At 45.7% G+C, this 25,015-nt stretch overlaps 1 protein-coding gene and 1 long non-coding RNA gene across 2 annotated transcripts in view; both read right to left on the bottom strand.

The window, feature by feature from the left end:
* The window catches only part of LOC310762476, a 531,937-nt gene that overhangs the window by 136,695 nt on the left and 370,227 nt on the right, over window positions 1-25,015 (bottom strand). The gene's annotated exons all lie outside the window — the stretch shown is intronic.
* SPATA16 (spermatogenesis associated 16) overlaps window positions 1-25,015 on the bottom strand; it is a 163,248-nt gene that overhangs the window by 29,876 nt on the left and 108,357 nt on the right. Inside the window, exons 6-10 of the mRNA XM_083613339.1 lie at window positions 19,246-19,393; window positions 18,755-18,901; window positions 18,220-18,332; window positions 10,703-10,867; window positions 6,005-6,088 (exon numbers count right to left, since the gene is read on the bottom strand). Of these exons, the coding sequence (XP_083469465.1) occupies window positions 6,005-6,088; window positions 10,703-10,867; window positions 18,220-18,332; window positions 18,755-18,901; window positions 19,246-19,393 (657 nt within the window). The remainder of the gene's footprint in view (window positions 1-6,004; window positions 6,089-10,702; window positions 10,868-18,219; window positions 18,333-18,754; window positions 18,902-19,245; window positions 19,394-25,015) is intronic.

The raw sequence follows: 25,015 nt of genomic DNA, 5'->3' as shown, positions 1-25,015 counted from the left end.
TACTAAAGCTTAGTATTCTTATAGGGTAGGGGGGCTACTTTTGGAATGGCTGTGGACACAAATGCACCGCAGCTTTGCATCTTGAACGGAACCATTAATGCTGCGGAGGGCAGAAAATTCAACTGGTAGATGTAAGCATCATAGCACCGTATGTTGCCAGGGGAAGCTGCCTGTGTCACTGTGCAAAGTGCTTGTTGTGTGTTCATTAATGAGCAGAAAGGGAGACTTGATCTAGTTAATGCCACTGATCGCATTAACGACGCAACGCACACTGTGTTTATTTTTTCCAAAGAGTTTCTCTTGTGGACTCCATAAGTAAATGGGAGAGAGAGCAAGGGAAAATGCTTCTGCTTCCATTATTTATCTCTCGAGATGAAACCTGCAGAAAAAAGGGGCCCTCTTTGTTTTGCTATGCGCTCCCAGGATAAATAACAAAAACAAATAAATTATTTGCGCAGGAAGGCATCCTGTACATGCATCAAGAGTCAGCGGTCAAGTAAACAAAGCATGGTTATTTTGTTATCTCTTTCTGCTATGTGAGCCACACGTGCACTCCTAGAACTATAGCTTTATTGCGAATTGGTGAATAGCCATTCCTAAAGGTGATGGAAAACCCTTTAAATTTCTCCAGTAGTTATCTGTTTTAATTAACTCATGCCGCACGGAAATGCTAGCTCTTTGTTTAAACAAATATAGCACCAGCTGACGTGTAACTGTTGATCTAAGACCGAGAGTGCTGGGATTGTATGTGGAGGAGTCCCGTAGGGACTATGGTAGGCAATAGGAGGGCTGTGTTGTCTCTGACACAATGTAGAAGTAAACTATAGAGTTCACTGGATGTAGTTACAGCCTCCCTTCCGAATGGCTTTAAAAAAGGATTATACAAATCAGCTGAGCACTTCAAGAGGAGAAATGCAACATGAAATGGTTGAAAGATCATATATCTGAAGAAGTGTGCATGCCCACGAAAGCTCATACCAATAACAAACTTAGTTGGTCTCTAAGGTGCTACTGGAAGGAATTTTTTTTTTATTTTGTTTCGACTACGGCAGGCCAACATGGCTACCTACCTGTAAATATATCAAAAAGTTCAGCACAATTACTTCTGGACTGAACTGGCACAGTGGAGTTTATTTCTATCACACCACATGTGCTAATTGGCTTACCAGTGCCAGGATGTCTGTTTTATCAACTCCTCTTTCTGTAAATGCCGCTGTCGGTAACTGTTATGTACTGAGTTGAATAGGATCCAAACTGCAGCAGTCTGATTGGTCCTAGAACAATAGGATTCAGAATGCAGCAGTCTGATTGGTCCTAGAACAATGCAGCAGTGTGATTGGTTGGCAGGAACCACCCAATCATGCTCCAGATAAAAGTGAATCCACAACCTGATTGGCTTACAGTAGAATTCCGGAATTAGCCAATCATGTGCAGCCCATTGTGTAAATAATGCATATAAAGCAGATACTTTGAGGGGACATTCATTCATTCCTCCTCACCACTATGAGCTGAATAAAGAGCATGAAATCACTTTGCGACTCTGAGTATATTTCACTGGCGACGAGGATGGGATCCCGCTGAGCTGACTGCCACACACAGCACCGCAGCACCGCCACCTGCCGCACCACTGCCTCGCACCGTGTATCCTGGCTTCAGCTCCGGGACACAAGGAACTCAGAATGGCAACCGACAGCAGCTTCTCGCCGTTCAACCCAGCATCTGGAAACTGGGAAGCGTACGCCTCCCGTTTCACCTTCCTCCTAGAAGCCAAAGGGGTCACCGATGAAGAAGACGCCAAGAAGAGGGCAATATTCTTCAGCGTCTGTGGAGAGGAGACGTTTGAAATAGCCCGTGCTCTCCTTGCGCCTGAAGACGTTGCTACTGTTCCATACAAAACAATAATGGAACAGCTGAAGGGGCACTTTTTGCCACAGCCCTCAGTGGTGGCTCGCCGAAATGCCTTCTACGCAAAGCGGCAAGCCCCTGGGGAAACCATAACTGGGTTTGTGACCTCTCTCCGCCAAGCTGCCCGGTTCTGCAACTTCTCAGAGCTGGAGAACATGCTTCGTGACCGCCTCGTCGGTGGCCTGAAGGATGAGAAGCTGCAACGACACCTCTACGCTAAGAAGAACCTAACGTTCCAGGTCGCTCTGGAGGAGGCCCTGGCAACGGAAGCTGCCGAGAGGTCGACGCAAGAGGCACGGCCGAGCCAGCCGTCCCAACCGAGGGTCCACCACGAAGACCTCACCGACGACTCAGGATCCAACAGGGAGGAGGTGCACCGAGTACAGCAGCGCACTCAAGCAGCCCACACACCACAGCTGCCTCGACGAGAAGGAGGGAACTGCGCAAGCTGTGGAGAAAGTCACGAGAGAAGGACCTGTCCTTGCTACCCTGGCTGGGTCGAAATTTTTTGGCAAGCTGGACCTGGCCCAAGCATATCAACAGCTGCCAGTAGATGAGGCCACAGCAGAGGCACAGACGATTGTGACGCACAGAGGAGCGTTCAGGGTAAAGCGGCTGCAATTCGGTGTCAGCGTGGCACCAGGCATATTCCAGAATCTAATGGACTCTCTCCTTAAAGGGATTCCTGGTGTCACCCCCTTCTTCGATGATGTGTTGATTGCCGGGCCCACACCCGAGGAGTTTGAGGACCGCCTCCGCACCGTTCTGCACCGTTTCCAGACGGCGGGTCTCAAGGTGAAGCGGGAAAAATGTCTACTAGGAGTGCCTCAGGTGGACTTTCTGGGATTTATGGTGGATGCAGAAGGGGTCCACCCGACTGGGGACAAGGTACGGGCCATTTGTGATGCCCCAGTGCCCAAGAACAAGACTGAACTTCAGGCCTTCTTGGGACTATTGAACTTTTACCATTCCTTCCTTCCCCACAAGGCGGCGGTAGCGGAGCCCCTACACAGACTCCTGGACAAGCGGGCCCCTTGGGTGTGGGGCCAGCGCCAGGAGGCCGCATTCCAGGCAGTCAAGGACTTGCTTGTCTCAAACTCGGTCTTGGCACACTTCGACGAGAGGCTGCCGGTGGTGCTAGCATGTGACGCCTCGCCCTATGGCATTGGCGCTGTCCTGGGACACCAACTCCCGGATGGAAGAGAGGTACCAGTGGCATACTTTTCCCAGACACTCAACGCAACCAAGCGGAACTACTCGCAAATCGACAAGGAGGGTCTGGCAATCGTGAAGGGAGTAAAAAAATTCCATGATTTCTTGTACGGGCGGCCCTTCACCGTGGTGACTGACCACAAGCCGTTGCTTGGCTTGTTTGCCCCCGAAAAGCAGACCCCCCAAGTGCTGTCTCCTCGCGTCCTCAGGTGGTCAATTTTCCTTGCCAGCTACCAGTATGCACTGATTCACCGCCCTGGGAAGGCGATGGGCCATGTGGACGCCCTCAGCAGGTTACCACTACCGGAAACAGGCCCCGACCCAGCACCTGCACAAGAGGTTATGAGCCTGGAGCTGCTTCCCGAGCGCCCCATTCAGGCACAAGAAGTTGCAAACCATTCCAAGAAAGATAGGGTCATCTCCCGGGTCCTGGACTGGGTGTGGAGGGGATGGCCCAGCAGCAGCCCCGGGCCAGAATTCGCCGGCTACACAACCCGCAAACATGAACTGTCGGCCCACAAGGGGTGCCTGTTATGGGGAAGCAGGGTCGTTGTTCCCCAGCCCCTCCACAAAAGGGTCCTCACAGCCCTACACGAGACACACCCAGGGGTAGTAAGAATGAAGGCCCTTGCCAGGAGTTATGTGTGGTGGCCGGGGATCGACGGAGAGATAGAGGCCTGGGTCAAACACTGCCAGGCCTGCCAAGAATCCCACCCAGATCCCCCAAGGGCCCCAGTCCAGTCCTGGGAGTCCGCCCGAGCACCATGGTCACACCTGCATGTGGACTTCGCTGGCCCCTTTCAGGGGAAAACATTCTTCATAGTGGTGGACTCCTACACCAAATGGCTGGAAGTCGCACTGGTACCGTCCACTTCTACGTCTGCAGCCATCCAGGTACTACGCAGGCTGTTTGCTACCCACGGGCTCCCTGACACTCTCGTCTCAGACAATGGGACTGCATTTACGTCAGGAGAATTCCAAACCTTCACAGTGCAGAACGCCATCCGTCACATCCGTTCGGCGCCATTCCACCCTGCCACCAATGGCCAAGCAGAACGCATGGTGCGGGCCACCAAGGACACCCATCGCCGCATGATGCAAGGGGATTGGGAGTACCGCCTTGCCACATTCCTTCTAGCACAGCACAGCACCCCCAGCTCAACGACTGGCCGGAGCCCCGCTGAATTACTAATGGGTCGGCGCCTTGCAATCAGATTGGACCGCCTTCACCCCGATAGAGCTCAGGATGAGGTAGTGGTGGGGGAAGGCAGGAACCCCCGGACCTTCGAGGCCCAGGACCCAGTGTACGCAAAGAATTTTGGGGCAGGCCCTGCATGGGTACCCGCCACAGTCACCAGGGTCACTGGCCCCGTGTCGTACGAGGTGCTAACAGATGGGGGGCAATGCTGGCGCCGCCACTGCGACCAGATACGGCGATGATTCCCGGGAGAAAACCAGGAGGAGGAGGACAGGTCAGAGGAGTCCCAAGGGAACAGTGGGGCAGTGAGGCCCATAGAGCAGCAGGGGCAAGCAGGAGAGGCAGAATCAGTAAATACAGAGAGGACCCGTGAGGCCGAAAGGACACCGGAACCAGAACCACGACTGAGCGAGCCGGTTGCACCAGACCAAACAGCCCCATCACAGCCAGCATCCTTGGAACACGAGCCAGAACCTGAACCCCGGACCAGGGAACACCCCAGGCCGCAACGCACACGTAGGCCGCCGGTGTACCTTGAGGACTATGAATGTGACCTCCCGGGCAGGACTGGAACTTTGAGGGGAGGGGTGTTATGTACTGAGTTGAATAGGATCCAAACTGCAGCAGTCTGATTGGTCCTAGAACAATAGGATTCAGAATGCAGCAGTCTGATTGGTCCTAGAACAATGCAGCAGTATGATTGGTTGGCAGGAACCACCCAATCATGCTCCAGATAAAAGTGAATCCACAACCTGATTGGCTTACAGTAGAATTTCGGAATTAGCCAATCATGTGCAGCCCATTGTGTAAATAATGTATATAAAGCAGATACTTTGAGGGGACATTCATTCATTCCTCCTCACCACTATGAGCTGAATAAAGAGCATGAAATCACTTTGCAACTCTGAGTACATTTCAGTAACGCAATTATCACGGTCTGTGCTTTTCTGCACTTCATTTCCTTCTAACCTCGCTGTTCACAATGCTCTCCTTCCAAATAATGTACATCTGTACCTGCAACTTGGAATTAACCCTGCACCTGATGAAGTGGTCTGTGGTCTGTGGAAGCTTATGCTATACTAAATTTGTTAGTCTTTAAGGTGCTACCAGGCTCTTAGCTGTTTACCCTGTCACAAAGTTGCCTTACTCCCTACATTGCTTGATCTTTGTGGACTTACATGATTTCGGGAGAGTTATCAGATCTGGCACAATAAAGATGTAGGCACATCAATCATTCCAAACAATTTGGCAATGGCTGTGTACACACACTTCCATTTGCTCTGCAATCCACCTCTGGTCTGGGAAGCAGTGTACACATTAACCACCCACTATTTCTCTTGCTGCTTCATATGAAATACTGAGTTTTGATGCGTTTGCATCCAAATCAGCCTTGATCCGAATTGAGAAAAAGGATGACCTAGCTGCGTTTAAAGTTGGCAATGTGTGAAAAGACTTGGTCATCTTGATGGGTTGCACGGGAAGAGTCTATCTCTATTTGGATGAATTCAAAGAGCACCACCCCCCCCACAAAAAAACAATGAGTGGTCTGGGCACAAATTTGCCAAGACAAAATTTCAGGATGGTGATGTTCCTGAATTTTTCAGCAAACAGATTTGCCCCCAGAGACAGACCTTTCCTTCCAAGAAACTGCTATATCTGCTGAGTCTTCAGCAATGACTTTTTTTTTACCTTCTGAATTTTATTCCAGACACGTTCTTTATCACTTTTCCTTCCTTCGAGGGTGTCCATGGCATCTGCCATTAGTGACTGCAGCTGTGACACCAAGATAAAAATTATCGGAATGGAATTCACACAGAAATAACTTCTCTAAATACACAGATTAAAACCTAATTAAAAAGTCATTTGTACGCTGATGATTTTATTGCTCATCTTTCGCACAATGAACACCACCATCATCACCTCCTTCCTCTTCTCATCCACATTTGCCTTGTGTTATTGTGGGATGGATAATGCCCAACAATAAGGGTGTGTGTGTGTGTGTGTGTTGGTGAAATATCCTGTCAGAAAATGTGCACTTAAGGAATTTCAGAGAAGCTTGCTTTGCAATGCACTATGTGTTTGTAAATATTAGAGTATTTCAGTCTCATTAATTTCAGCATGAGAATGGAACACCTACTTAAATGCCTTCTACTGAGCTCAACAAGGAACTCGAAAGTGTGCAACTGGCTAGGCTGCATCGATTAAATGAAACAAAGACATTTATGAAAAAGGTTTTTCAACATGGGGCACTTAAGGTGGTTCATAAATAAACAGTAAAAACGCAAACTGCAATCTAGCTTTTGGGCCACACATACATAGAAGCAGCACTCAGTTTGACTGAACTGAAGGATCGAATCAAACTGTTTAAAGTTCTCGTTTTAACAAACTGGCAGTGTTCTAAAGGTGCAGCCAGGTGGGTTTGCGATGTGAGAGATCAATAAGATTTCTCTTAGTTAGAAAAATGTATTTGCGGTGTTATGCTATCCTTTCCCTCTGTGGGTGCTATTAATGTGTTGCTGTTTGTTTGTTTTTAAAGTTAAATGTGGGAAATCCAGATTATAGATCTCTTTCTGCATTACTTAAAAGTGGTGCCCTAAGGGAAAAGAAAAACAACTTGTCATAGAATATTCTGTTTGGGGGTTCTCTACGGCTGCCAGGTTTGGTAAAGAAAGATTGAAAGCAATGCAAACACTCCCAAGGCTTGTTGAAATTCTACCCTTGAGAAGGTCACTGTGTCTTCCGAAAGGTGAAGTTTGCAGCTGGGAGAGCCAGGTTTAAGTAATGGTTTCCCAGCATGTGCTTAAGCCATGATGTATGACTTGGTCTGCAAGCCATCCCAGAGGAGAAACCACCAGCCACTGCTCATTTGCATGCAGTAATTAATTTAGACGCATGCAAATGGAAAATTATCCATTGCGTTGGTTTGAAGCAGAGCACTGGGCTGCGTCTCCAGGACCAGCACATTCACTGGTGGTCTTCAGAAAAGCGTTTTTTGTTGTTGCAGAGTCCCCTGGTGCTTCTGAGGTCATAATAAGAACAAACGCACCCTTGCTTGGTGTAACCTCTCATTGCAATACTAACGGCCTGTGGAATGTTCTCGTGTGAGGATTTGAGTTGATAGCAAATGCCTGGAGGATGCCAGTCTCAAATTCAGCTCTGCAGCAATATGTGATTTTTTAAAATTTTTTTAAATCTTCATGGAAATTTCTCAGCATTTCATCTGAAATTTCTCGGAATGCACACATTTTTGCATGCAGTTTTAACTGATATATACACCCATTTTCCCAAGCAATTTCCCTTAATACGATGCATGTTTGTTATTTTCAATAATATATGAATTCTTATGCACACTTTATCCCAATGTATGCATTACTGTACACATCCCTTGTCTGGAGAATCGCATCACACAGTTTGGAGAAGCGCAATTTTTGAAGGATGGTTGTGTTTTGGTTGTATACTGTTTAGGAAAATGTCAATTTGTTAAGCTTGCCTTTAGATGTGGGCTGAATCAAATTTCTTTCCCATCTGTACACACAGCCCCCTCTGTTCTTTTTTTAAAATTTCCACATGGACCGAGACACCCTAGCCCCACATCTCTTTGGTGTAAGCTCTAAAAAGCAAAACAAGCTTTGCAGAATCCGAATTACTGTGTTGCAGATGAGCTCCTCTCAAGGTCTCAGGCCTTTTGCAAGTTAGTGACTGTGATATTTACGGAAAGGTTATGGTGCTGAAATAAGATCAGGGGGTTAGTCGTGTTCCCTCTTTAACCAACATTCAACCTCTGCGGCCCAAACGTAACAGCTGTATTGGGCAGATTGGTAGAAACATTAAGGGCACAATTAGGGTTGCCATATTTCCAGACAAAGTTGTTAAGCTTTTTTTTTAAGGCAAGCACCCAAAAAACAGGGCCCGAGCTGCCACCACCCCCAAACCTGGACATTTGCTTACAATTGTAAAATTTCCCCTGAATGTGCATGTAGGACATGTCCGGGATTTCCCAGACGTATGGCAACTCTAGGCATGATCCTAATCCGAGATCTTTTTGGGATGTGTGAAATTGGGTGTGGCAGATTTCTGGCTCAGCCAGGCTACGCCAGCGTAAGTTCCCAGCCCTGGCTAGGCGAGAGATAGGCCAGCCCAAGTCCCTCATCTTTGCTCAGTCTGGATCTGCTTCTTGGATGAGACATCACAGGCCTTGTCTGCACTACATGTTTAAAGCATCCCCTAAGGCCTCATCTGCACTGTACATTTTAAACGGTATCATGCCACTTTAAACAGTTGTGGCTTCCCCCAGAGAACCCTGGGAATTGTAGTTTGAGAGTTGTTAAGAGACGCGCCCCCCCATTCCCCTCACAGACCTACAATTCCCAGAGTAATTTAACAATCATCCCCACTTCTCCCAGGGAATTCTGGGAACTGTAGCTCTCTGAGGGGAATAAGGGTCTGGATTAAGACCCCCCTGCAAGCACTTAAAAGGGTTTGGCACTCCCATATATATCTAATTCAAAACCGTTATATAAAATTTTCTTGTCCGAAACGAAACAGTAAGATGGGAAATAATGTTTATTTTTGTGTACTTACACTTCATTTATATTTGAAAAATAAATAAATCTGTGGTGCCGCCTGTTCCCTGGATGCCCTAAGCACACACTTATTTTGCTTAATGGTGAATCCAGCCTTGCTCCTAACAACTCTTAGCACCTTTTATAGCTAATGGGAAGCCATGACACGCTCTCCAACATTTCTCCCATGAAAATAGGGGTGTCCTATTCCACAATATTAATAATCGTACTATGTATACCCTGCCCACCTGGTTGGCATATATATATATATATATATATATATATATATATATAAGCATAATTAAACATTAAACATTAAACAAAACCCTTCCCTATACATGGCTGCCTTTAGATGGCTCAGGGGTCGGAGAACTCCATACCCTCCAAACAGTGCTTCCCCCCAAAAAACCATGTTTAGGGGTACTCTCATTTTCCTACTCATATTGAAATAATGCCCCTCAATGAGGACAAACTTAGATTCACAAGATGCTTAGGGGTATGCGTCCCCCTGCGTCCCCCCCCAGAAAAAAAGCATTGCCTCCAACATTTCTCTGATGAAAATAGGGTCATCCTAAGGAAAAGTGGGACGTTCCAGGATCAAATCAGAAACCGGGACAGCTTCATAGCTGTTAACTTTTCCCTTTTCTTGCGAGGAATCCTATTCGGAATAAGGGAATTTCCCTTAAAAAAGGGGAAATGTTGACAGCTATGGACAGCTTCTGTAAATCTGGGACTGTCCCTGGAAAACAGGGACACTTGGTGGTGGTGGTGGTGGGGTTCTGCCATGACCATTTAAAGCAAGCATGTCCAAAGTCTGTTGGGGGGGGGGCTAATCGATTTAATCCAGCCCCCGTGGCAGTATATGTCCTGGGGATAAATCCTAAAAAAGGCTCAACAACTGCAATCCTAAAAAAAAGGTCTCAACCACTTTGGTTGGCCCTCACACATGTTCACTTCATCAAATCTGGCCCTCTTTGGAAAAAGTTTGGGCACCCCTGGAAGTGATGTGAGAGTGCTTTAAATGGGACCTCTGACTGCCAGCAGCTCTCTGTCTCCTCACGCAGAGGCCCTTCCCCATCACCTGCCATCTCAGGGGCCCAGATGTTGCTGGACCACAGCTCCCATTCTTCTTGATGACTGGCCATATAGCCGGGGCTGATGGGAGCTGGAGTCTAACAGCATCTGGAGGGCATTTGTTTCTCCATGGAAACAGGGACCTTCGGTGTACAGAGCAGGTGCACTGCCACTGAGCTTGAGGTTGTGAGCTTCCTGGTAGCATCTGCTTGCCTGCTGCGAGAAACAGTGTGGATCTTTCATATTGATCTACTGTGGCTCAAATGTTCCTGTGCTTATTTCCCTTACTTGCATCCGCTGTAGAGAGTCCATTTCTTGCACATTCAGTGAACGTTCTCTCAGTCGAATGAATAAATAAACAAACAAAGCTCCTTATTTCATTTTATTTTAGGTGGTTTCCCCCGGTTCGGTCTTGTACTCTTGATATTTACGCTACGGGATGCTAATAATCCTGTTTATAATGGACTTTGTTTCATAATGCAGGAAACACCCCAACACTCCTCATCCTCCACAATAAAGAGATCTGAGGGTGGCCATTTTTAATGCAGTGATGCCTCTTGAAGAGTTATATGCCTCTTTTGGGTTTAGCCCTCGCTTTGCCACAATGTGCCCAGGTTTTCAAAGCAGCTGCTAATTTTTTTATTTTAAAAAATAGGTTCAAGAGGGGAAAGGCAGACCCCCCCATTGTGTTTTGTTCCTCTTGCTTGACAAGCAAACCCGCACAGCAAGGATTGAAAACCAGATTGCTCACCAGTTCAGCATCCTGCTGGCTGATGTCTTGGAGGTAGGGGATAGTGGCGAGCTCAGCCATGGCTTGGTTGATCACTTGCGATTGCTCCTTGATGCGCTGCAAACGGCCGAGCAGGCTGGCATGTTGCAGCTTCTCTATCACCCCCGAACATGCACAGAAAGTCTCCTGGACCCACAATGAAACGCAAAGAGGTTAGACAAGAGCTGAGGGACTTCATCTGGCTATTGTATTGTTATTGTTATTATTATTCATATTTATTATATTTCCATCCCTCCCTTCCTCACAAAGGAGTGACAATGCAGCAAAACATTACAGTCAAACCTCGGGTTACAGACGCTTCAGGTTGCGTTTTTTCAGGTTACGGACTGCTGAAACCCAGAAGTACCAGAATGGGTTACTTCCGGGTTTTGGCAGTTGCGCATGCGCAGAAGCGCTAAATAGTGCTTTCGCATGCATGCAGAAGCGACAAATCACAACCCACGCATGCACATGCATGCAGCTGCGGGTTGCAAACACTGTGGGTTGTGAACATGCATCTCGCACGGATCACGTTCGCAACCCAAGTGTCCTCTCTCTCTCTCTCTCTCTCTCTCTCTCTCTCTCTCTCTCTCTCTCACACACACACACACCACATTAATAAACATCTACCTACCTACCTACCAGCCTCATTAAAAAAGTAAGAACATTTAAAAGCAGTCACATATTCACATAGGTCACCATTTCAAGCTTGCCAGAAACAGTATATTTCAACCAACAAATGCCTGGCTGAACAGGCTGTTTTTAAATTCCTCCTGAATGTGAATAATAAGGAAGGTAGTCGCACCTCACCAGGGCTGGCATTTCACAAATGGGGGATGCCACTAAGAAGGCTCCGCCAACAGATCCACCGATATATCTACGTATCCTCAACTAATTTTTCCCTTTTTAAAAAAAAGCCTTCTAAAAGCAGCTCCATGCGTTCCAAACTAGCTCCATTAATGGAAATCAGGCCTCCTTACACTTTGGTTAAAAAAAAAAGCAGTTGTGAGGGTCCAAGGTGTGGTGATAGCCACTGTCCCCCAAATTAGATGGTTTTAAATAGGGATTAGATTATTTCATGGGGGATTTGGCTATCAGTGGCTACTAGTCACGATGGCAGGATGCGACTTTCAGGATCAGAGGCAGACTGCACTGCTGTCTATGTGCGGCTGCCCTTGAGGTTAAGAAATTGGCTACCTGATTTGGATAATGCTCGATAGTTATAGCAATTCTCTATGAACCTACTTTAGGTCAGAGACTAATGGAAGAAGCAACCTAATTCTCAGCTTTAAGGAGCGGGCGGGAAACCAGGGATTATAGCAGGTTCGATGCTGTCAGGGGTTGTGTTTCAGTGGCAACGAAAAATGCAGAAAGAGAGTGTAAATAACTGCTTCTGGCAGCAATAAGAGCCCACGGGGAGATGAAGCGCATGATGAGAATTACCTGAGCTACAGTGGAGTTCAAGAGGCTACTAAGCTGCAGTAAAGAAAATAATAAAGTGGCCAAGGATGAAGCTGGAACCACCTCATCCCGGTACAGTGAAGGTTAAGTAAATAGCAAGCTTAAATGGAGGCTTTGGGCCGACAGAATTGGATGATTTAGCAGGGGAAAGAGCTGAATGCCTGACAAATGGGAAGAAGGGGGAAAGAAACAGAGCTGGCACCAGGCTTCCGGGGGGGGGGGGGGGAACGGGCTTTTCATAAGGAGTCCAAGGAGCTAGCATAGCAGGTGGAACAAGCACCAGTTTCCCCAATTTATATTGCAGGAAGGCAAAGGACAATAACAGAAGAGGGCCTCTGGGGCAAAGTGCAGGTGCCAATTGTCATGTCATGCTGCTCCTGAAAGAATGGGACTGGATGCCTGTCCACTACCTGGCCCAATGTAAGGTGCTTCCTTTGTGTCTAAAACCCTATATGACTTGTGATCTGGGTACTCGCTTGAAAGGATGGCTCTTGCGTTCCCTTCCAGCTGATGGTTTAAAATAGGCATAGGCAAACTCGGCCCTCCAGATGTTTTGGGGCTGCAATTCCCATCATCCCTGACCACCGGTCCTGTTAGCTAGGGATCATGGGAGTTGTAGTCCCAAAACATCTGGAGGGCTGAGTTTGCCTATGCCTGGTTTAAAATCTACTTGGGAGGCTCTGCTGAAAGTTCCACCTATAACTGCAGCCAGTCCCTCAGTGACTCGTGACAGGGCCTTCTTGGTTACGGCCCCGCAGGTGTGAAACATTCAAGAGATTTGTCTTGCTCATTGAAATCTGTTTCATCTTGCCTTTGAGGATGGAAGGCTGTGTGGGCTGGGCAGTTCCTGTCCACCGTGGTTTCTGTATTGCCACGATCTTGTAGTTGAGCAGTGTGTTAGAATTTTCTGTGGTTTTAGTGTTAATTTTAATGCCATATTTAATTTCAGTCCTTGTATAACACCCTGAAAACTTTAGCTGAAGGGCAGCCTAGAAGCACAATAAATGGATAATTGAATAATGTAGTGATTATCGCCCACATGTGGCGGGCAGTGGGCACATTTGGAACTTTGAGAAAGTGGTGAGGGCACCAGTAACACAATGGCTGAAATGGTGTAGGCAAAAAAGGCACCCCCACTAGCCACTGCTGTCCTCATTCTTTGCACCTCTCTGTTCAGAACAGGAAGGGGTGGGGTGTTCCAGTCCTGGCCTCCCGTAGAATGAAGCCATGTTTAAGGGTTTGTGTTCAGTGTATGAGAGGCTGAGCCAGTGCAAATAGGAACTGAGCAGAAAGTCAATAGTCTTTCACGCACTGCGGATTTCTGAGGGAATATTTGCTGAGATCTTTTTGCTAGTGCCCACAAGCACTGTGTTGGGGATCGCCGAAATAAACACATTCCTAAAGAAGAAACTGTAATGTGCGGCAACAAACCTTGGCCCACACTTGTTGGTAGTCTAGAAATGAATGAAACAAACAAAAAAAATGGTTTCTGGAATGCTAAAGATGCAGGGTTTGAATTCTGCATCCTTCAAATTTCTATTCGTTCACCAAAGGATTGGAAGAGTATGTGAAGGAGGTCTTTGCCATGCTATTGAAACAAAGTAGGGACTAAAAAGAAAAGCAAAAAGAAAAGAAAAGAAAAAAGCAGCACACACACCTAAATGCTGGTGTCCACCACAATGAGTGCTATTTTGGAATGGAAAATGATTTCCTAACTACATGCCACAGCATGTTGAAGGAGTCGCTTTGGATTGCAACTTCCATTAGCCTCAGGCAGCATGGCCAATAGTCAGAGATGAGGGGAGTTTTAATCCAAGAACACCTGAAGGGACTAGGCTCTGGGAAGACTGTGTGGGAAAATTACCCATAATAGCAATTTCTTTTAATCCTTATATGTTGACAACCAGCAGAGAGCACTAGACGGATAGGTCTCCCGTGATAAAATGTGTGTGACATGTTTTGGCAGAACTCCTTTTTTTTTGTTGTTGCTGGAATATTCGTGCTACATTTTTCCAGTTTTGAAATCTCAAGGCAGGCAATGATCTATCGGTACTCTGAGATAAGCAATGAATGCAGCTGAAATGAGTTAAGGTGGTGGAGTTCCTGGGTAGTTCTCTGGAAGGTCCCATGTACATCTGATTCCAGGCGATGGCTGGGTGCATTGCAGTGCGCTTGGCAGTACTAGTGCCAGAGGGAGGGCAGCTGGGGAGGCGGAATCAGAAATCTAATCCCGTGAATTCTGCAGGGATATGATCTACGTGTACATGTACCTGTGATGGCCTGGGAATCGGATTCAGAGGCTGAACCTGAGGAATCCCAGCCTGCACAGGAGTCCCCGCCTCCAGGACTGGCTGAGCCGGGGCTGGGGCTTGAACCTGAAGGGCCCTCACCTGTGCTGGATCCTCAGGAGCAGACACCAGCTGAATCTGCTCTGGCTCCGGAGGACCCATTGCCTGCAGGTGCTCCACTCTCAGCCCCGTCAGGGGAAGGTGAGGTTGCCTCTGAGTCCAGTAACCCTCCAGCCTCTCCTGAGCTGCAAAGGCTCAGGGCAGAGAGGTGGAGGGAACTAAGTTCTTGCAGGAGGAGTGCTCGCCTCCAGGCCAGGAGAGGCGAGTCACCTGTGGACTGGGGCCGCCCTATGCCTCAGAGGAGATAAAAGCCAGCCAGCCCAGTCCCAGGTTGCAGGAGCAACATTGTTGGTAACCTGTTCCTGCTGGCACCCTGTCCTGCTCTTCTGCCAGAGTTCCTGACCTCACCCGACTCCTTGCCTTGGACCCCGCTTCAGCCTTGATGGACAGCCTCCATACCACACCCTCGACCTCGGACTGGACTCAGGCCACGCCCCACGGTAACCCCCGGGACCAGCACAGTACCCATGATTTGCTCCCATTTTGGTTATGGGCTCTTTTTCAATTTAATGCTCCTTGCCCTGCCCCATATTTATTTGTTTACTGATGGCGTCCTACCTTACAGCCGAATTGAAGCACAATTTAAACATGAAGTAAGACATGAAACCGTTCAAAAAGAAGAGGAAAGCCCCCCACCCCAGATATAAATGCCGCAACAAAACAGAATTAGCTATACCCCAAAAGTTAAGCACAGATTTAAGAAACAGAGGGACAGACTAGCTAAGTTATTGAAAAGGCTGGGTGAACAGAAAGGCAGCAAAAATGCCTCTCTAAGCAGGAAGACTCCCTTGGAAACTGAAGCCCAGGGAGCCCAACTAAAGCCAAACCCATAAACCAGTTGAGCAGAAACACCGAGATCCAGCTGAAGCAGACCGACCGAGAATGTATGAGGAGCCCTGATAGATGAGCCCAAAGACCTATGGGAATCCAGCATTCCTTTCGCACAGTGGCCAGCCAGATGGTCCATAAGGACCAGATAGTCATGGAATGCTGTTAGTAGGCCATGAGTAACACTCTCCCATTTGTGATCCCCAGGTGCTGGTATTCAAAGGCATATTGCCTCTGGTTCTGGAGGTAAACTAATCACCATGACTAGAAGTCACTGTTAGCCTTATCTTCCATGGATTTGTGCATCAAGGTCTTCTGAGTCGATGGCCATTGCTATATCTTGTTGTTTCAGATCCCAGAGTTTAACTATCTGCTATGTGTTTTGGCACAACCGGCTTGCAGATTTGGGCTGCTAATTAGTTCTCCCCCCCCCCTTGTGTCCTGAGATGCTTCCACCATTGCCTTTCAAAGAGAAAACTAGCTGAAGTTTTGGAGATCTTACAGAAAATAATTGCTTCTTTTCAACTGTAGTGTATTCCCCCCCCCCCAAACTATCTTTTTGTAAAACCCATGAGAAATTCAAAAAGCTAATAGCAGGTAACTGGAAGGAAAGTGTTCTATAAAGCACATTCTTCCATGGAATAAGTATTAAGGCTGATAAATAATAGCTGCAAATATAATTCAAACAAAAAATTGGACTACTTCCACAGGAAACAGAAGTGTCCAATTTCATCAGTGTCTAGACAGGAATGACAGAGGAGTTCTTGTCCTGTAGTACCATCTTTAGATTGCTTTATAATCAGGTTTTGGGGTTGCGTTCTCACTTTTCATCATCATTATGTAAAAAAGATTTTCCCTTCAGTTATGTGTCCTGTTCCTTTTCTGATCATATGAGTGTCAATGTTCTTTCAAAATAATTGATAAACCGGTTCATTTTCAAAATATCCCCCCCAAAAGGGAGAAAAGAAGCCATTCCACCATATTGTATAAAGTTTGGTTGTTATAAAATGGCTGCTTTGGGTTTTAAGGGCACTCCTCAAAGAAGGGTCCATTTTCATGGGAAGGTCAAAAGTACAAGTGGTTGTTCTACTCGGGATCTATTGAACAGAAGGTCAAAAGTTCAGTCTAGGAATGTGGCTGTTAAGGGGAAATGGACACTTAACCAGGAGTTTACTATCCTTATAATTGGCTAAAAGGCTGGGGGGGGGGAGGAGCGAAAATATGGCACATGAGCTGAGTTGAAGAAAAGTGCTCTTCATAGATTTGAAGAGATGGAATTCAAGAGCTGCATGAAAGAGAAAGGGCTGAAACACCAGAGAGAGCAGGGACACTGGAAAGTGGTAGGGAAGTCCGCTCACCCCTTCTGGTGCAGCGGCATTGTGGGATGGCAGAGGCTTCTCCATGGCCCCGACGAGGGAATCATGTCACTTGAATCCCGTTTGGATAGGGGGCGTGGGCATAAGCTTGCGCTGCCTATCAGAAGCCGGATCCTAGCCTACATCCTTGATTGGCAAATGGGGATGCAGGCTGGGCTGGAGGGTGGGGCCAACGGAGCTGAAAGGCTTCCCTTGGGTCCACTCCCTGGCCATTTAAATAGCCTTCACCTGGGGCCCTACCTGTTTTCCCCTCACTGGGTTCCCCCAACCACCCTCCTTGGATTCAAGCTGACTGTTAAGGGACGCGGGTGGCGCTGTGGGTTAAACCACAGAGCCTAGGACTTGCTGATCAGAAGGTTGGCAGTTCGAATCCCCGTGATGGGGTGAGCTCCTGTTGCCCAGTTCCTGCTCCTGCCAACCTAGCAGTTCGAAAGCATGTCAAAGTGCAAGAAAATAAATAGGTACCGCTCTGGTGGGAAGGTAAACAGCGTTTCCGTGTGCTGCTATGGTTTGCCAGAAGCGGCTTAGTCATGCTGGCCACATGACCCGGAAGCTGTATGCCAGCTCTCTCGGCCAATAAAGCGAGATGAGCGCCACAACCCCAGAGTCGGCAACGACTGGACCTAATGGTCAGGGGTCCCTTTACCCTTTTTACTATAATAGTAGCTCTCCCCCTCAAATTTTTTTTTCCTTGACTTGTTTAACTTGTTGCCTTATATAAACCTTAAGTACAGTGGTACCTCAGGTTACAGACACTTCAGGTTACAGATGCTTCAGGTTACAGACTCCGCTAACCCAGAAATAGTACCTTGGGTTAAGAACTTTGCTTCAGGATGAGAACAGAAATCGTGTGGCAGTGGTGTGGCGGCAGCAGGAGGCCCCATTAGCTAAAGTGGTACCTCAGGTTAAGAACAATGGCAATCACTTCTGGATATTGGAAACAGAGCGCTTGTTCATTTCAGCAGTTGTGGAAGTAAGAAGGCAGTTGCCACATGTTCTGCAGGAGCTAAATTATAGTGCTGCTGGATTATAATTCTGTGTTTTCCGAATTTTCTAAATTATAATACTGCATTTTCGCAACAGCATGGCAAAGCCGTTCATCACAAGCAGCTCATTCATTTCGGCAGCAGCAGAAGCAAGAAGGCAATTGCTGCAGGAGCTAAATTATAGTGCCGCTGGATTATAATTCCGCATTTCCTGAATTTGCTCAATTATAGTACTGCGCTTTCACAACAGCGCGGCAAAGATTTGCAGTTGTCTGCAAACATTTAGCTAGCGTTTTGTCCTTGTTGAGGACTACATGGGAAGCTTGGGGTGATAGCCATGCCTGAAATAGCAGTATGAAACCTCATTACTCACCTTCAGCAAAATATATACCATTTATTGTAAGGGATGGGAACCGTATTAAAAATATTATCATACTCACAGTCAGTTTGGTGCCTCTGATGAAATCCATTATTGGCAAGATTCTTTTTCCAATTGTCTCCAGGTGTCTCCTTGCTTCTTCTTTTGTAAGAGGACTGAATGGAGCTTTATGCTCTAGGGAGGTATAAAAGAAGCATTATTTAACAGAACTAACAGCTGTGGACAGAATCGCATTGAAAAGATAACTCCCTGTTGTGTGGAAACTTAATCCCGGAAATGGATTAGTCATGACTTGCTGGTTGCCAAATGTCTCATTTTACCACATTGTTGAGGAACCTTAGGCCTGAGGGCTGGGTGTGGGCCCCCTGAGCATCACCACTTGGCCCTCAGGGCTCTTCCCCAGCCACGCCCTGCTCTGAGCCCTCCTCGAGTTCTCTTGTCTGGCTTAGAACATGTCATGTATCCATCCATCCATCCATCCATCCATCCATCCATCCATCAAAGACAGCAATGTAAGACTTGCAAAAATGACAAAACCAGGAGATACCAGTTCATTATCAATTGTGTATGTGCGAGAGAGAATCCACATTTGTTACCCGAAAATGTCGGCAACTTCCTGCTGGACATCTTTTCCAGAAATTTCCCAACTTCCTTGTTCTTGAAGCCCAGGGTCAGCAGATAACACTGGGGAGAAGGGCAAGACCAGTTGGCTGTCTGTGGCAAACTGTGAAGTCCATGAGGGTCTGAAAAATAAGAGGAAGCAGAACATGCACAGTTCAAAACGGCACTCAGTTTTTCTATCTTTATATGAAGAGAACTCCAAAAATCAATGACACAAATAAATAGCACAAGCACTTCCAGAGCCCAGGGGGCGGGCACACGGCATGTTTTCCGTTCTGGTGTGATTTATTGTTTTCCATTTTGGATTCATGATTCCGCCCTCCCCATAATGTGAAATTAATATGTAAACTGAAAGCCAGTGTAGAAATATCCTAAAGGAAATTGGTATCCAAATCAATGGGGTAAAAAGCCCTTAATTAATCTTGGCCGAACCATCCCTCGTGTTGTAGGGTGTCAACCTTGTCACCTGTATAGATGTATTCCACATAGTCGGGGTGCTTTCTGGTGAAAGCTTCCTTCAACTTGTCTACTTCTTCAGCCTTTACTTTAGCTGCAAATGGCGTGTACATCACGGAAAAACATTCGGCTCTTGTGATGGCCTCCTCAATCATAGCCTTAAAAAAAAAGAAGGAAAGAAAGAGATATGATACAGGCTCTCTCTGTGTGTGTTTATTAAAAAAAATATGTGATCTGCTATTAAAGAAGGGGGAAAGGGAGGGGGGAAAGGAGGAAAGAGGAAAATGAAAAATAATTACTTTCATGGATGATATTTCCCCCTTAATAATTGCACAGTCATGCAAAGATAACATATTTTGGGTTTGAATATTAATTAGAGAAAAATTCAAATTAGTTCCAGAATGCATTGCCTATCTCGCTCTCGGAAAATCAATTTTAATGTAGAAAAAGAACATTTGTAAACAGTTTTCACGGCGGCAGGTCTGCGCCTTGCATGGGAAGAATAAAGGCATTAGGCAAATTATCTCAAAGATAATAAGAAAATGAATTTTAGTTTCTCTGAAGGTCATATCTACACCCACTGGAGAGTTTGTTCAAAGCTTGGAGAATTGATCTAAATTTAGGCTGTTTCAAATGTGGATTATCCAGATATAAGAGACAATACACAGGGTATAATGAAGGGGCAAGCAATTTATAATCCATTTATGAAGAACGTTTATGCAGCGGAGCCTGGTCTGTTAGGGCGATTGGGTCGCTGCCCCACCACTCTCAGCTGACCCCACGCTGCCTGCCTTTGTTCAGCCAGTCCAAGGGGTAACACTACTTGTCAACTTCCTTGTCTTCTTTTCAAGGGGCATTCACACTGCACAAGGGATTGATCCAGGGACACATTATCTAGCCAACTGCACAGAGAGCCTTGTAGCATTCAAGCTGCATGTGCTTTGTATGTCTCACCCGTATCCTACAGCTTCTATGCACAAAGGGTCTGTGTGCAAGGTTCGATTGGTGTGGAGCCACTGGGAGGAATCCTGGTCTCCTTCCACGCAGGGTGGATTTGATTTAAACTGTTGTATTGTGGGAAAGATGGGCGACAGACACAGCTCTTTTAAGTACAGTGGTACCTCGCAAGACGAATGTCTCGCAAGACGGAAAATTCGCTAGACGAAAGGGTTTTCTGTTTTTTGAGGTGCTTCGCAAGACGAATTTCCCTATGGGCTTGCTTTGCAAGACGAAAACGTCTTGCAAGTTTGTTTCCTTTTTCTTAACACCGTTAATACAGTTGCGACTTGACTTTGAGGAGCAACTCATAGAACGCAGTGTACATAGTAGCCTTTTTTGAGGTTTTTAAAGACTTTGGTGATTTTTGAAGCTTTTCCAAAACTTCTTTTGCAGCCATTTGGTAAGTTAAGCTTTTAAAACTTTTTTGGGGGGTTTTGGATTTTGGGTTGGGGTGTTTGGAATTCAAGGACTTGGTGTTGGGGAGGGGTTTGCAAGAATCTGGAAGCTTGTGTTTTTTTTCCTGCATTTTTATGATTTTTTGTGACCTTTGGGGCACTCTGCTGTTTTTTAAAAAAAATTCTGGATTTGAATTTCTGTGTGCTGGGTGGCTGGGGGAACAGTTGGGGAGGGGTTTGCAAGAATCTGGAAGCTTGTTTCTCCCCCCTGCATTTTTATGATTTTCTGTGACTATTGGGCCACTCTGCTGTTTTTTTAAAAAAATTCTGGGTTTGAATTTTGAAATGCTCTTTACAGTATGTGTGACTTTAAAGAGCACTTAATAAACTCTTGTTGTACCAAATTTGGCTTTGTTTGGACTTTTTTTGACCATAGGAACGCATTAATTGATTTTCAATGCATTCCTATGGGATTTCGTGCTTCGCAAGACGAAAAATTCGCTAGACGAAAAAATTCGTGGAACGAATTAATTTCGTCTTGTGAGGCACCACTGTAACAGCTCTTTATTACAGCAGTTAGCGCTGCTCTAGGTCTCTCTGAACAATAGTGAAGCTGGCTGCTTTATATAGTGCTCAGTAACTTGTAACAGTAACAAATTTCAACTAACTACCCAATCGGTGAAAGCAACTCTCAGTCCTTCATTTGCATACTGGTGGCCCAGAGTGAGAACTCCAGCCAGTCTGAATACATAACACAAACCAAATTGATTTAAATCACTAGTCAGTAAGACTTGATTTAAATAATTGTTTTACAGAAAGAGTCATTCTTGCTGGTATAATCTTAATATTTACAACCAGACGAAGGTTTCATTTTTGGAATAATAAAATAGTTTTTAAAGTTATATCGAAAATTACTGATTTGATTATACTATTAGAAATACATAGACAGATAATTATGAAATTATTGTGAGGTTTAATAAGTTAACTGTTTATATTTGGACAACTTTTCTGCTGTACTTTATTGGAAGGAGAAAAATAATCATTTCCTTAATAACAATTTAAACAATTTATTTAACTAAAACAATAACATTATAGCATATGTATCCATGTTTGTTAACTGGTGTGGTTAAACGGTTTTTTTTTTTAAAAAAAAACTTAGGCTGAGTTTTAGCACACATAAAAAACTTAAAACAAATCCTTATTTCCTGATGCATAACCTTTGGACTATAATGTAACTTAAATAGAAAACTATATTTAGAAAGATTTTTCTTCCAAAAGCATTTTATTTTAAAAATCCAATTTAAATAAAAAAAATCTGATTTAAATAAAAAAATCATTGATTTTTATCCACCCTGCTTCCACATGTTGATTGTACTCAGACTTAGAATGGATGAATATATAAGTAATATAGCAAGTTTATTTGGTAAGGAAAGAATTCCATGGAAGGATAGATGGGAAGTCAATGGATATGAGAGATTTGTTGTTAGTATTGTCTAAAAGAATTTGTAAAATCTGAAAATTTAATTAAAAGGTTATGCAAGAGAGAGAGAGAGAAAATATGTATGAATAGAGCTACTCTTAGGGATGGGTGAATCTATCAGTTTTGGATTCTCTCAATTTCTCATTTTTCCATTCTTAAATTCAGTTCATTTATTTTCCACATCCAGGGACGCGGGTGGCACTGTGGGTAAAACCTCAGCGCCTAGGACTTGCCGATCGCATGGTCGGCGGTTCGAATCCCCGCGGCGGGATGAGCTCCCATTGTTCGGTCCCAGCTCCTGCCCACCTAGCAGTTCGAAAGCACCCTTAAGTGCAAGTAGATAAATAGGTACCGCTTAATAGCGGGAAGGTAAACGGCGTTTCCGTGTGCTGCTCTGGTGCCGGTTTGCCAGAGCAGCTTCGTCACGCTGGCCACGTGACCCGGAAGTGTCTGCGGACAGCGCTGGCTCCCGGCCTCTAGAGTGAGATGAGCGCACAACCCTAGAGTCTGTCAAGACTGGCCGGTACGGGCAGGGGTACCTTTACCTTTACTTTTATTTTCCACATCAGTTTGTAATTTTTTTTAAATCTCACAAGAAATAGCCAGCACTTTAGTATGAATTTCTCATACTATACATATTTTTGTAAGCAGTTTTTGTTCAGTATAATTGTTTAATCGCACACTGGAGATGGTGAATGCCTTTATGTATATTGCTAAGGGTTTAATGTTAGAAAATTCCATTGGAGGGTACTAAGCTAGAAGAGAGCTCCCTAGCTGGGTTCATGATTAACTGTTGATGTTCTCTGCTCTTTTGCATGAGTGTTTATCCTTAGCTCATGTGATTAAGGTATTCCATTGCAAATCTTGATTTTGAAAGGGAGTTGGCTTTTGGTCTCTTGTTCCCAGGCACAGTGGGAGAAGGATGTGATAATGATGCATCCCCAGGAGCTGCATAGCCTTGGGGGTGGGAGTGTTAGAATTCTTGCTCTGTGATTGCAGTCATGGGATTGTTGTCTTTCACATGACAGTGTATGTTTTGACTCCACAGAGTGGGAAGTGGCGGAGACAGGATGTTTGTGTTACTGTGTTCCGTGAAGTGGGACTATTGTCCTTTGTTCTTTTTCTCTTTGCTGTCTGATGCTAGAGAGAGAGGGAGCCATGTTGCAGTGCTCCGTGTGTGTTTATATGTAAATAAAGTAGATTAGCCAAAATGCTGAGTTGCTGAGGTCTGTTACGCAACTGCGCAAACTCTTTGGATCCCTAAGTGTGCTGATGTTTCTTGGCATCAGTTGCTGTGATGTTCAGGCTGAAGACAGCTTTTGAAGCTCCCGAACGAACGACCAGGAAGGAGAGAACATGCCAGTTGGGCAAGTGTCTCTGCCAGGGTCCTACTTGAGTGTAGGATGAGCTCCTGACAGGTGGGGCAGGTTATGCAGGCAATGGGAAAGACAGAGCTTTGATTTTTTGCTCTGATCATAATTATGTTATATATTTAAGAAGAAGGACCTATGCTTGAATATTCATATACAGTGGTACCTCGGGTTAAGTACTAAATTTGTTCCGGAGGTCCGTTCTTAACCTGAAACTGTTCTTAACCTGAAGCACCACTTTAGCTAATGGGGCCTCCTGCTGCTGCCGTGCCGCCGGAGCCCGATTTCTGTTCTTATCCTGAAGCAAAGTTCTTAACCTGAAGCACTATTTCTGGGTTACCGGAGTGTGTAACCTGAAGCGTATGTAACCCGAGGTACCACTGTACTTTATACAACTTTATGGATGCATCATTGATTGTTTGCTATCTGTTTTTAAAGATGTTCTGGTTAGTAAAGCTTTGAATAATGGGTCTGGACAATTTTTATTCCAAAATGGGCCAGCTTTTATGTATCCAATTGCTTCATGCTGTGCAATATTAATATCTGCAATATATACACATTTTTGAAAGCAACCTCCCCAATATAACGCATTTGCACATGCTGTTTTCATTAATATAGACATTTATGTGTCCAATTTATCCTATGGTATGCACTTTTGCACACATTACTTGGCTGGAGAACTGCACTGTGAAATTTGGAGAAGTTTGTTTCGGTTTGCATATTGTTTCGCAAAGGGCAAATTAGGTAGGTTTGCCTTCACAGGCAAGCAGGATCAAATTTCCTCTCCAACCCTAGTTACTCAGGAACATGTTTGCCTTTCATTAAGCAGCAATGCCTAATGACATGGCACGTTAATTGGACTGACTTTTTTTAACCCGAAGGCCAGTTTAACAGAGAGTGCCCTTTAGTAGAGACAAATTGACAAAGGCGAAGGAGGAAGGCAAAGATTTTCACCCTGGAATGAGTCTCTGAGAAATCTCTGTGTGGAACTGAGAAATTACCGCTCGCCGTTTTACTGGCAGACTGAACAAGACAGCATTTCGGCTCTCAAGGTCACTCTTGGGCAATGCAAAATTGCTTGAGAAATTATGTGTAAATCTGAGTAATGTTTCCAAAAGCCGAGACAATTGTCTCTGCTCGGGTGGAATGGAAAGGCTGAGGTAATTCAGTATTTGTCGGACTTCCGGGTTGGCGCCATCGCCGAATGGCGGACTCCCTCCGAGCTCCGGAGGGAGCCGGCTCGGCAGGGGCTGGGTTTTACCGCACCGGCGATGCGGGGACCCTTAGAAACCACGGCCACGGGGGCCGTGGACTTGGAGACTCGGCTAGCACCGCTAGCGCCCTCCCGACTCGTGAAGGAGCCTTTTTAAAGGCTACGGATCGGGTGCCGGGGAGAAGCGTGGTGCTTTGAGTCCTCTGCCATCCCTGCCGAGCGAAGCCGCATGCCATCCGGCGGAGAGCGCTGACTTCTTCCATTGAGAATTTGGACTTTTAACAACAACCCGTGAGTAAATTGGAAATCGGGTTTAAAAGAAG

This window comes from Podarcis filfolensis (assembly GCF_964270895.1).
Source record: "Podarcis filfolensis genome assembly, chromosome: 5".
NCBI classification, from domain to species: domain Eukaryota; kingdom Metazoa; phylum Chordata; class Lepidosauria; order Squamata; family Lacertidae; genus Podarcis; species Podarcis filfolensis.
This window is presented reverse-complemented; position numbering and strand designations above follow the sequence as displayed.